This window comes from Apis dorsata, unplaced genomic scaffold (assembly GCF_000469605.1).
Source record: "Apis dorsata unplaced genomic scaffold, Apis dorsata 1.3 scaffold_342, whole genome shotgun sequence".
Taxonomy (NCBI): domain Eukaryota; kingdom Metazoa; phylum Arthropoda; class Insecta; order Hymenoptera; family Apidae; genus Apis; species Apis dorsata.
The window spans coordinates 459,380-472,302 of NW_006263609.1; the positions used below are offsets into that span (position 1 = coordinate 459,380).

The window sequence follows — 12,923 nt, forward strand, 5'->3', positions numbered from 1 at the left end:
AATACAAATATTAATATAATTATAAATATTATAAATATTAATACAATATAACTTATGATACAAAATATTTATTTAAAAAATGTAACTATTTTATTATTGTATAATAGGTGACATTTTAATAATAATATAAATATATTATATAATAATAAATATATATATAAATATAATATATAAATATATTATAAAATATATTATAAACATAAATATATTATATTATAAATAATTTTCTCATGAACATTATCAGTTTATCTATTTTGCTTTAAATTTTCTTTTTGTCCTTTATCTTTTTTTGTTTTTTGAAACTTGAATTTAAATATATTTAAGACTTTATATTATATATAATATATATAAGTACGAATATATATAGAGTATTAGTAGCCAAATTCATGATACTATGATCCACGGTCTACTAGTTATGAATTATGAAATAAAAAAAAAAGAAAAAAATTATATTTTCAGGAATACAAAACACGCTAATAGTGGGAATTCAGAATTGTATTGCGTAACTCAAAAAACGAAGACTTGTGGATTATTTAAAAATCTTTTATATACTTACATTTAATCATTAAATTATTATTATAAATAAAATTATTCGAACGCAAAAACTATATTGTGGATCATGAAATAGTTTGTAATTATCTAATCTTTTATAAAATAAATTATAAAAATATTCATATTTAATTATTATTTATATTTAAGAATATATATCTTTTTATTATCTATTTATAAATATATAATATAATAAATATATAATACATATTATATATAATACAGAAATATTGTACTTATTCAATTATTAATATTTATTTATTTATTTACATAAACTGTATTATCTATTTACATGAACACAGCTCAAAATTAACAAAACATTGAATATAAACACTAAATAATAATTACATATACAATATATTTACATATAAAAAAAATTACATATAATATTATATGTATACATTATACATATTATTTATCAATGTTTGATTTGCGTTTAAGATCATTTATTAAATTTAATAATACTGTACGTTTTGTTTGTACTAATTTTTTAGCATAATTATAATCACATTCAATTATATTATCAGTTTCCAAAACATTCCTTGCAATTACATCTGCTAAACATAAAACATAAACACCACAATCATAACCATTATCTTGTTGTGGACTATCCATATCAACAAATTTCTTGTTAGATTCATCTTTATCAAGTAAACAACTCATTACATTCTTTGCAAACTTTGAAGCAATATTACTATTATAACCTCTTGATGAATCAAAATGGTAGCATGTCTTATCTTGCTTACAAAATACTAATAAACTCCAATGTGATCCCCCTGCTGCATCTTTCCTATCACAATTGTTCAAAGGAAAAAATATATATTTACATTCTGATATATTCAAAGGATCCAAAAATACATTATATTGAGATGGATCTGTCATTTTTAATAATTGTGTTAATTCTGGACTTATAAAATATAATTCTTTCTTTTCAATTTTATTAAATGTGTTATCTAAATATTCAAAATAGAATCCTATTATAACATCATTCAACCAATGTGATCCTTGAAGTAATGCAACATCACTAGTCCTCAGTAAGCAATCGTAATAGCTCAAAACAATTTCATTCAATTCTTTTGCCATATTATCAAACACTAAAATTTAAAATAAAAATATAACAAAAAATATTTATTTCATTTAATATTATTCCAATATAAATATATTTACATTAGAATTTATATATTTAAAATAAAGTTAATATAGACATATTCAAATGAAATAAATGTACATTAAGGAGCAAAATATATAGAATTTCAAATTAAATATTTTATTTAATATTTATAAGTACTGATAATAAAAAAATAATTAGGATATAAAAAAATTAAAATATGCTATATATAATAATGCTATGTATAATATTGTACCTTTTTAAATATCATAAAAGAATTATATTATTACTTAAATATATCTTTATTTATTATTTAAAACAAATTTATTACTTATATTATTACTTATATTTCTTTTATGAAATTAGTTTTATGTCGTATTAGTATTTTCAGAATTAACAATAACAAATAAATACTTTATCTACTACTATATATAAGAACTATTTAATTTTGATGAATAGTATATGAAATTTATTTATTCTATTGTATTCTATTCAATTAAAATTTTTTAACAATACAATTAACATTTTTTTATTAAGAAATTATCATAAAACATAAAAATATATTTTTTTCAATTTATCATTGCGATATTTATAGAAAATCAATGTGATATAAAATGTTTTCATAATTTATATTAAAAATAATATTACTAAAAAAATCTATATTAATCAAAATAATAATGCTAACCTAATTATTTTATAGTTTTTGAGAAAATAGAACATTGATCTGGTCATATTTTAATTTTTCTATGTTCTATATATAAACATTAAATAAAATATTATTTAAAATAAAATTTTTTATGAATTTAATTTTGTTCCAGACTTAAAGTAAATCATTATAATACGATAAATTAAATGTTTATAATCATTAATAATTATACTGTTACATAAAATTTAATAATTATTAATATTTTTAAATCATAAATTTAAAAATAAATCATAACTTTAATTGCTTAAACGTAGATTATAAGATATTTATTTATATATTAAAAATTATTCACTCTAAAAATTATATTTAAATAAATGTTACCTATATAAATAATTTATTTATTTTAGATTAATAGCATCTTGCACATGTAAATTATTACACAAAGTTAATCTTTCTTTAGAATATTTTTAATCACTTTTGATGTATAATAAAAACTAAACAATTTTCTTTTTTTTATATTAATTATAAATTTGAATTTTCTAATATTTTCTAATATGTCATGTATGTATGATGTATGAATAAAAATAAGATAGAGAAGAAACTTATATAAAATAAATAAAAATTATATGTAGCAATTCTTACAGATGGCGCAAAACAGATATTATATTGAACTTTATTAAAAGTCACAATAATAAATAACATTTAAAAGCTATTTCATATTATTTGTTTAAATTTTTGTTAACATTCAGTTGAAATGAATATTATAAAACTGTATAAATATTTTTTCGTTGCTTTTCTGTTTTATTATGCATTTTTGATGTTGATTATACACATAATTCGATCGAACAACATTCATTCTTAATTAAATACATATTGCCATTTCCTGTCCAACTATATTTTTCTAATATAAAATTGAAAATTTGAACAATAATTTTTATTTTAAAATTTTTTGAACATATAGCTTATATCTATTATTATAAATTATAGATATATATGTTAAGATTTATAGATTTATAATCAATTGATTAGATAAAGAAAATAATAAAAATAATAAAATTTCGGAAATGTTTTTAGAGCACATAAAATTTATAGAAAAAGTACAAGAAGAATAAATAGTGATAAAAGAATAAAAATAATAAAAAAATTAAAAAAATTTTATATTATTATTTTTAGAATGTTTTAAATAAAACAATTAAAAAACAAATAATAGAAGAAGGATAAATAAATAAATAAATTAATTATTAGCGCCATTTCTTAATTAAAGATATCTTTCTAATTATTTAAGAGATGGCACTACTTCTCAATTCTCATTTTATTTTATCTTTTGAAGAAATATTTTTGATACTCAAAAGATGGCGTTAATAATAAATATTTCATCTATTTCTATCTTTTTCTTATTATTTGTTTTCTTTTTCTATGTATGTTTAATTTGCGGCACACTACAAATGGCGTGAATTTCTGAATTTACTCTATCTTTGTTCTTTTTCTGTTATTTGATCTCCTTATCTATTTTTGCTCTTGCACGTGACCATACAAGATGTTAGTTAAATACTTATATTAAATATTATAATATTATAATATTTATTATGATATTTGTCATTTCTCTTTCAAAACTATATCTTAATCTTTAATGTAAAAAATACAATATTAAGTCATAAATTAATTAATCATAAATTAGTACCATGATGAAAATCAATATCTTATAGATTATGTTTTTAAAAATAAACTTATATTGTTTTAAATTTTTGAATTTAATTTTAAAATAATTTCCATTATGAGATTATTATTAATTTATGAATTAATATTATATTATAATCGATTCGATCAAAAAAATTTAAAAATTTGATAATTTGAAAAATAAATTGTAAATTTAATATAATTATAATTTAATAAATAAGCTTCAATCAATATTTTTGTATATCAATTTTTATATTTATTTTGATTTCTAAAATTGACTTTTCAGAATTATATTATTTTTTTACATATTAGATTAATATTTAAACTTAAACTTTTTAGCTGCAAAATTCGCAATTCAAACTATAATATTGAAATACATCTTTCTAATCTTTATCACTGAGAAAAAATATATTCTTATGTATCACATTATTCACTTCAAAATTTTATTTAATAGTATAATAACTTTTGTTCAATAACATATATACATATATATATTAATCTATTATGATACGTATGATAAGATATATATATACACAAGATATACATACACAAGTAATAATATTTTGGGCTTTTCAGTTAATTAGCATTTGTCAACAATACATTTGGTAGTTGGAAACAAACGAGAAATCATTTATTTATTCGTTCTTGAGTTCATAATCATAGTTTATCGCAGTTATATTTATATTTCCATTTATATTTCCATTTAAAAATAATTTTTTAAAAATTTTTCATTGTTCTTTCAAACAATAATTTTTCAAGCATCTTCAGTGATTAGAAATAAAAATTAGTTTTAAGAAAATTTAAAATAATTTAGTTTCGGTAAGTAAGAAAGAACAATTGCAAAATATTGATCGACAAAACTTTATATCTGTATAATACTTTCAGTTAACGACATGGATAATATGAATTCAAAGAATATAATCGATTTAGCTGACTTTATGATAGAAGAATTCGATATTGCATGGGTTGCATTATTTAAACAAAATTATAATCAACTCGATTATTATACAATAAAATTATACGTGGAAAATCTAAAAGAGCAACGAAATTTGATCATCTCAGCTAGCGCGTTCAATTCGGAAGATTATCCAGATCTTCAAAAAAAAAGAAAGCGTTTTATGCAAAAATATATTCCTCTTATAGCTGCAGCGGAAATCTATTTAATGAAATACAAAATATTCGACACGGAGGAAGCGATTACAAGTAATTAAATAAATAAAATTAATATTGGAAATCTACTATATAACTAAATTTATATATATGAAATATGTATTAATACAAACGAAATTACCAAAAAGAATAAAAGTATAATATAAATAATAAAAGTAATAAATAAAAGTATAAGGGTAAAATATAAGAATGATACAAATTGCGATTTTAAAGTTGATAAAAAAGTCAAATCCAATTTAAAATCTTGAAAATAATGACGATTCTTAAAAATTAAATGTATTTCTTCATTTTGTTGTCAAAAATATATTTAGTTCTTTTTTTAAATTTAAATTTATTTTTTATCATCAAATTTTATTTAAATTTCATTTAATTAAATTGAAATCGTTCAAAATCTTTAATATTTTTTTTTTATTTTTTTTTTTTTTTATTAAATTATAAAACTTATCTTGATCATAATATTCTTTTAATAATAAATATTTAAACATTTATAAAAACTTAAATTCAATTAAATTCTATTTTCTTTTTTATAAATTTTTTTTTATAAATTTTTCTTTTTATAAATTCTAATTTATAATATTTTCATTTTATTTTAATTCATTTTATAATATTTAAGAATTATAAATATATATTTATTAAATTAGTGATTAATAATGTTGCAATAGCAAATAATATAAATAATGTATATCTATATATGTATACTATACATATGTGTATACTATATATATGTGTATATATGTTCTACTAACTCTGAAATATCTTTCTTATTTCGAACAATATGCGAAAATAAAAGTTAAGATTTAAGGAAAACATAATATAATAATGATTTCTTGATAAGTGAATGCGTCAAGGAAATACAAAAATTTTTATTGTTTTAAATAAAATGTTTTATTTTTTTTTACGCTTAATTTCGATACAATAATAAATTCTGAGTATAAAAATATTAAGATTATAGGTTTTGTACTAAAACTTACCGTTTCTAAAATATGTGACTTGTTCATTACACATGCTTCAATAATTCATTGCATCATTTTGTGGAATTATTATCATATTGCGATACTCAATATTTTTCAATATTTTTCTATAAACTAAGAAAAAACTTGAAAACTTAATTGATCAATTGATCTAACACAATATTAATTACTAAAAATTAGTAACTTCATTAACAAAAAACCAAAGTTTCAGAAGATCCATTATCTTATAATCAGACATATTTTTATTAGATATTTCAAACACAATACAAGTATATAGTAAACATTACAAGATAATGATAAACTACGATATAAACAGATATAAATTCATTACAATTTAAATGAGTTTTTTAAAAATAATTTAGATTATATACAATCCGTTTAATCATTTATTAATATCTTTGAATAGCAATAATATCCATTATAGGTGGCGCAATCACAAAACCATCAATACCTTGAAGGCAAGGTGGAGGATGATTTGATGGCAATATGAAATGAAGTCTTTGTAACATGCATGCTACAAAGAGAAAAACTGTATTTTTTGCCAAAGTTTCACCCAAACATTTTCTACGACCTAACAAAAAATAGATAGATAACATAATTTGATCATATAATATTTAATAAATTAATTATCTTTTTTAATCTAATATCTAATTTAATATTCAGATAATTTAATAATTTATAAATTTAAGTAAACTATTGAAAATTTAAGAAAAATTTAAAGCTGTTTAAAATTAAATTTATATCAAGTTCCTTTTTATTACCTAGTCCAAATGGCATAAGCCAAGAATCATTAATAAAATCACCCTTTTCATTGATAAATCTTTCTGGTCGAAATATTTCCGGATCTCCCCAATGTTCTTTATCCATGTGAACACTTTTAAGATTAGCTAATAAAGTATAATTTTTTTTTATTTCGAAACCTAAAAAAGTGGAATCCTTTACTGCTCGATGTGGAATAGAAGTTGGCCCAATATTGGCTAATCTTGATACTTCTGCTATAACTGCTTTTAAATATGGTAATCTGTAAAAGATTATAGTAAAAGTAAAAACAAAAAATTTGTTGTAATTTTTAAATATTTTAAATATTTATTTAAAAACTAATTATTACCATAATCATTTCTTAAAATAATTTTTAACTTCTATCGTTAAATTACATATTTTTTAATATTATTGTAATATTTTCTATCAATATATCAAATATTTTATGTAAAATAAAATTAATACAATAATATTAATTTTTATTTTCAGATTATTCAAATTAAGGAATATTATATAATTTTAAAATAAGAATATAAATGAATAAATGACATAAATAAATTAATTAACCATCTTTATGGCTGAGAAAAGAATATTGATTTCAAATTTTTTTTCAGTAATATATATATATTATTCTATCATGAAAATAAGATATATATATAATAATATTTTGAATCTTTCAATTGATTAGTATTTGTCAACAATACTTTAGAAGGAAACAGATAAGGAATCATTTATTCATTCGTTCTTATGTTCCTAGTCATAGTTCATCTCAACGATATTTCCACTTCCAGTTAGAAATAATTTTTAAAAAGTTTTCCCTTATTATATTAAATGATTTTCTAAGAATCTTCATTGATTGGAAATATCTTCAATTAATTTTAAGAAAAAATTTATTGGTAAGTACAAAAAAATTAATATATTAATTTAATAAAACATTATTGTAATAAAATTTTATACGATAATTCATATTTAATTAGCAATATTTAATTAGCAACATGGATGCCATAATTGCTAGAAATATAATCGAATTAGCTGGAGCTATGATGGAAGAATTCGAAACAACATGGAACAAAATAAATGAAAAAGAAATTAACCAACTCAATTATCATACAATAAAACTACATTTGTCGCATATAAAAGAACAACGAGATTTGCTTATCAATGCTAATACATTCAATTCCTATCATTTTCCAAATCTTCTCGTTATAAGAAAGAATTTCATGCAAAAATATATTCCAATTGTGGCTGCAGCAGACTTATATATGATACGGTATAAAAAATTCGACATAGAGTGAAGAAATGAATAAAAATAAGTAAGTAAATCTTATATCGAAAACGAATTATTGTGTAATATAAATTTCTAATATAAATTTCAATTTCCAGAATCTTGATAATAATGAAAGTGACAATTCTTTAAAATTAAAAATAGTTAAGTTTCGTTTTTTTTTTTTTTTTTTTATTGAATTTAGAGATTCATTTCTTCTTAAAGATATTTCGAAAATATTAAGTTGCTTAAATAATATTTTCATTTTATCAAAATCGTTTTATTCAAAAATTAATCATTTTATTCATTTTTACGTATAGATATGTTAATTTATAACTTTTTTATGTATTTTTACTTCAATTCTTGCGTTAGATTAATAGCACATGGTTTTATTATTCGTTATTTTTTTAATTTTGTTATATAGATATATTCTACATATAAAAATAAAAACTAAAATACAAATCTACAAATATAAAATTTTGTCATCATGTAGAATAAAACAATATTGTTTACAACTGTTGTATGTACTTTATCTAAGTTAAAATAAAATCCTTCAAAGTTTTTAATACTTTTTATTTTTTAATAAAATATAGATAAACTATTATAATTAATTTCTAGTATATTAATACATTCATGGGATACCTTTCGATTGTAGAGATTAAAACAAATACAAAAGTTTACTTATTAAGTATAAGCAATTTAAATTCACATTAATGAAGCGAGACAATAGAATGAGGACAGTAGTGAAACAAAAACGGAACTATCTCATTTTTTTTATAATCTCGTTTTATCTAAATTTCAATTATAATTTAATAAACAAGTCTTAACCGATATTTTTGTATATAAACTTTTGTATTTCGACCTTTAAAATCAATTTTCCATTTGTATAACATATAAAATATGTGAAAAAATTATTTATAATATTATTTTAAATTATATTATGTAATTTTATTTATTATTATATTATGTAATTTTATTATGTATTATTTTATTTTATGTAAATATTATATTATGTGAAAATAGATTCTTTAATGCAATTATCCATGATTGATTATATATATTACTGTTTTTAAAGAAATATAAATATAATATATCTTACCGATCTTTGTCGCTAAGAGAAGGATAAATATCTTTGTCTATTACTCTACTGATTTCATCGTATACCTTAGACTGTACATTTTGATGAACTACGAGAAATGCTATTATAAAACCAATGGTACTGTTAGTGGTATCAACGCCAGCAGAAAATAAATCTTTTATTATGTACAGTAGTTGATTTTCTACAAAGGAAAAAATACTTACATTATCTATAGGAAGATATAAAGAAGAAACAGCTATTCAAAAATGATGAAAATAAATATATAATTTTATTTTTAAAAATAAAAATAAATATATCAATCATTTATTTGTTTGTATTTATTCATTTATTCACCTTATCAATGCTGCACTTTGTTTGATAAAAAAATATGATACTTCTCTATAAGTAATCGTGTATACAGAATAATAATATATTCGTGGGATACTTTTAGAAAGTTAACTTTACATGATAAAATAAACATAAAAAATTGATATACAAAATGTCAATTAAAACTTTATTATTATAAATTATATTATTATTAATATTAAATAATTTAAATTAAATAATTATTAAATAATTTAAATTAAGTATTGAGATGAAGTAAAACAAGAATTCAGTGCATAATAATGTAACAGAGACAGAGCGGTCTCATATCTAACAAAAACAAATTTCATTTTTTGTATATCAATTTTTGTGTTTGTTTTAGAATCGACTCTCCAAAGATATATTATTATGAACATATTAATATCCTGCATAAGTTTTTAAATTTTAAAGTCCTAAATTTTAAAATTATTATATTATGTCAAACTTAATAATACTCAATAATTTATGTAACTAAAGAAAATCCACTACAAATTTTTTTTTAGTATTCTAGATGCGTTTGAAACTTAAAAATTACATTAAAAATAATTTTCTAAAAAATTTAAACATTATATAATCAACTTAATAGGAAAAAAGTTTTATGAAGAAAATTTATTACGAAATATTTAATTTAAGAGAGTTTTATATAATTCGAAAGTTGTTTTTTAATTGAAAGATCCATTAAGCATTGTCAATTATCAGTCGATAATCAAAAATTAAAAAATCAAACTTCACAAATAGTAAATAATCAAAAATCATATATTTTGAAAAGAATAATCTAGATAAAATGATTACCATTAAAAAATGAATGAGATGAATTCTTTTTTTGTATTTCTTGTAAATAAACATCTATAAAATTTGTGCATTTTTCATTTATTTTCTTCCACTTATGCTTTGCTATAACCTCCTGTAAAATTAATTAACAAGAAATAAAGATTTTCCATCATTATCATCTTTTGTTACTTATAAAATAAATATAAATATTTTTCTTATTTAATATGTAATATTTTATTATTTTTAACAATAATAGCATATTGTGTTATAATATAATGTATTTGTTTTGATCTCTAAAATTGATCTTCCAAATATGTTCCGAAAATATATTAACATTCTACATAAAATCTAACTTATCAAAGATAAATTTATTGCATTCTATGTATAATTTTATATTAATTATTATTATTATATTAAATAACCTATTTAATTAATTTTTTATAATATTTTATCTTAAATATATTTCATAAAGTAAATTTTTTAAACATTGAAAAGTTTAATAATATAAAATCCAATAAATATTCGAGTAATGTACATAATAGATTAGAATAAAAAACAATTTTATTTATTAATTTTTATTAGTTTATGATTTTTTTATATTTAAATTCTTAAATCAAATTATTTGAAATTCTAATAATTTTTAGTATGTTTTTTAATGTAAATAAACAATATTTTTATAATATTCAAAAAGAAAGATAAACTGAATTATTCAATAATAAACTCAAGCAGAAAAAGAAAGATATACATTAATAAAAAGTTATTATTTATAATTAAATGTTACAAAACTATTAACTATTATTTATACATTTATAAAAAATTTATATGTATAAAAGTATAAAGAAAACATATAATATACAAGAATATGTAGAATGTTTAAAATAATATATTTATTATAATATTTAAAGAATAAATCAAATCTTTATTTAAGTTCCATTTCTATAATTCAAAAATATGAATTTGATAAATAATTTACGGTATAATCATTATATACTTATTTTTAAAAGTTACGTACATATATATTTATACATATATATATCATATTTGGTATGTTTTCAAAATCGATTTTCTCGAAACGAAATTTTAAAAATTTATAAACTTGAAAATAAATTTTTTATAACTTACCATAAAAAAATTATTTATACGTTTCTGTCGTTCTACAAACGCGGAAAAACCTGTCAAATTTGGGAATAAATGTCTGAGAAAAGGAAATTGATTTATAATTCCACCAGAAACATTCGAACTTTTAACAATATCTTGTACTATGTTTATCGCTTCTTTTAGATTTGAACTTTCCATTCCTACATCAAGTCTGAATATTTAAAATATTTAAAAATATATTAAATATTAAAAATATTTAATATATAATGATAATATAAATTAATAATATCATTTATTCTTCACATACTTTGTACCATCTATGAGAAGCCACAAATTGCTCAAAACAGCTGCTGAAATGATAGATCGAATATTTTTAACTGTTCCATCTTTTGTTAATTCAATAATAATATTTGTTAATGCAATTGCATCATGCTGAAGTATATGTTCCATTGAATTTTTTCCAAAACCAAACTGCTTCAGAGTTTTTAATGCAAATCTATTAAAAAGAATAGATTAATAAGATAATAATAGATTAATAGATTAAAAAGAATTAAAAAGAATTAAAAAGAAAGCTATTAAATATATTTTTAATACTATAAAATATTTGGAAAAAAGATATTTTTAAATAATATCCGTACAATATTTAAATTAATGAGAAATTAATCATTATAATATTTATAAATGCTGATTTATGATATAAAAATTTTATTTTAATTGTACGTAAATAACCTTCTTTGACTATGCCAAACATCGGTGTCTGTAAATAATATTCCTTGTTGCATACCACCACATCTGTATTTGTATAAAAATCCACTTGGTCTGCCATCGAATTCAGATCGATTTAACATCTCTGTTACTGCAGATTTACCAGAAATTATAATCAATGGTTGATCGAAACCTAATCTGAGACCAACAACAGATCCATATTTTTCGGCTAATCGACACCAAGTATCAGAATAATATTTTGTTTCATTTATTAATCTTATGATATCAAGTATATTACCAATCAAAGGTAACCCTCGTGGACCTTAAATATGAATATACATCGTTAAAAATTAATATCATTTATATGTGAATACATAATTGAAAATTTTCACATAAATAATACCCGGAGGAAAATTTATAGGTCGTCTATAATCGAATAATATTTTAATTAATGGAATCACGAAACACAAGATGACAAACCACATCGTTGGTTCAGTAATTATACAATATGAATATCACTAATTTCTGTAAATATGATTAATAAAATTAAAAATTCTAATATAAATTTAAAGAATTATTATAATTTCATAAATTTAATAATAAACATTATAGCAAAATTGTTATCTTGAATTTCAATTATATTTTAAAAATTGTTTTAAAAATATTTATATTTATTCCATGAAATAGCTGATTAAAATATGTCTTCATTGTATGATATTTTGATAAAATATATTCTTAAAAATTCTTAAAATAATGACTGAAAA

At 18.9% G+C, this 12,923-nt stretch overlaps 2 protein-coding genes and 1 long non-coding RNA gene across 4 annotated transcripts; 1 reads left to right on the forward strand and 2 right to left on the reverse strand.

Moving 5' to 3' along the window:
* Window positions 1-937: 937 nt before the first annotated feature.
* Window positions 938-2,844, reverse strand: LOC102677986 (sentrin-specific protease 8-like). Its single transcript, XM_006618178.2, has 2 exons — window positions 2,685-2,844; window positions 938-1,651 (listed from the first exon to the last, which is right to left on the reverse strand). Exon 2 carries the CDS (start codon window positions 1,630-1,632, stop codon window positions 961-963), a length of 672 nt encoding a protein of 223 aa, XP_006618241.1. The 5' UTR covers window positions 1,633-1,651; window positions 2,685-2,844; the 3' UTR covers window positions 938-960.
* Window positions 2,845-6,484: 3,640 nt separating this feature from the next.
* On the reverse strand, window positions 6,485-12,708 carry LOC102678213 (methyl farnesoate epoxidase-like). Of its 2 annotated transcripts, XM_006618180.2 has the most exons (9): window positions 12,563-12,675; window positions 12,458-12,481; window positions 12,184-12,357; window positions 11,762-11,950; window positions 11,479-11,665; window positions 10,378-10,489; window positions 9,244-9,424; window positions 6,883-7,142; window positions 6,485-6,692 (listed from the first exon to the last, which is right to left on the reverse strand). In XM_006618180.2, exons 3-9 carry the CDS (start codon window positions 12,300-12,302, stop codon window positions 6,511-6,513), a joined length of 1,230 nt encoding a protein of 409 aa, XP_006618243.1. In that variant the 5' UTR covers window positions 12,303-12,357; window positions 12,458-12,481; window positions 12,563-12,675; the 3' UTR covers window positions 6,485-6,510. The 2 variants fall into 2 exon arrangements, with proteins under 2 accessions (XP_006618243.1, XP_006618242.1); XM_006618179.2 differs by having other exon boundaries at window positions 12,184-12,481; window positions 12,563-12,708.
* Window positions 7,561-8,710, forward strand: LOC116185942. The gene is made up of 3 exons (XR_004150843.1): window positions 7,561-7,776; window positions 7,872-8,193; window positions 8,264-8,710. It is a non-coding gene; the product is annotated as an uncharacterized LOC116185942 (long non-coding RNA).
* Window positions 12,709-12,923: the final 215 nt, after the last annotated feature.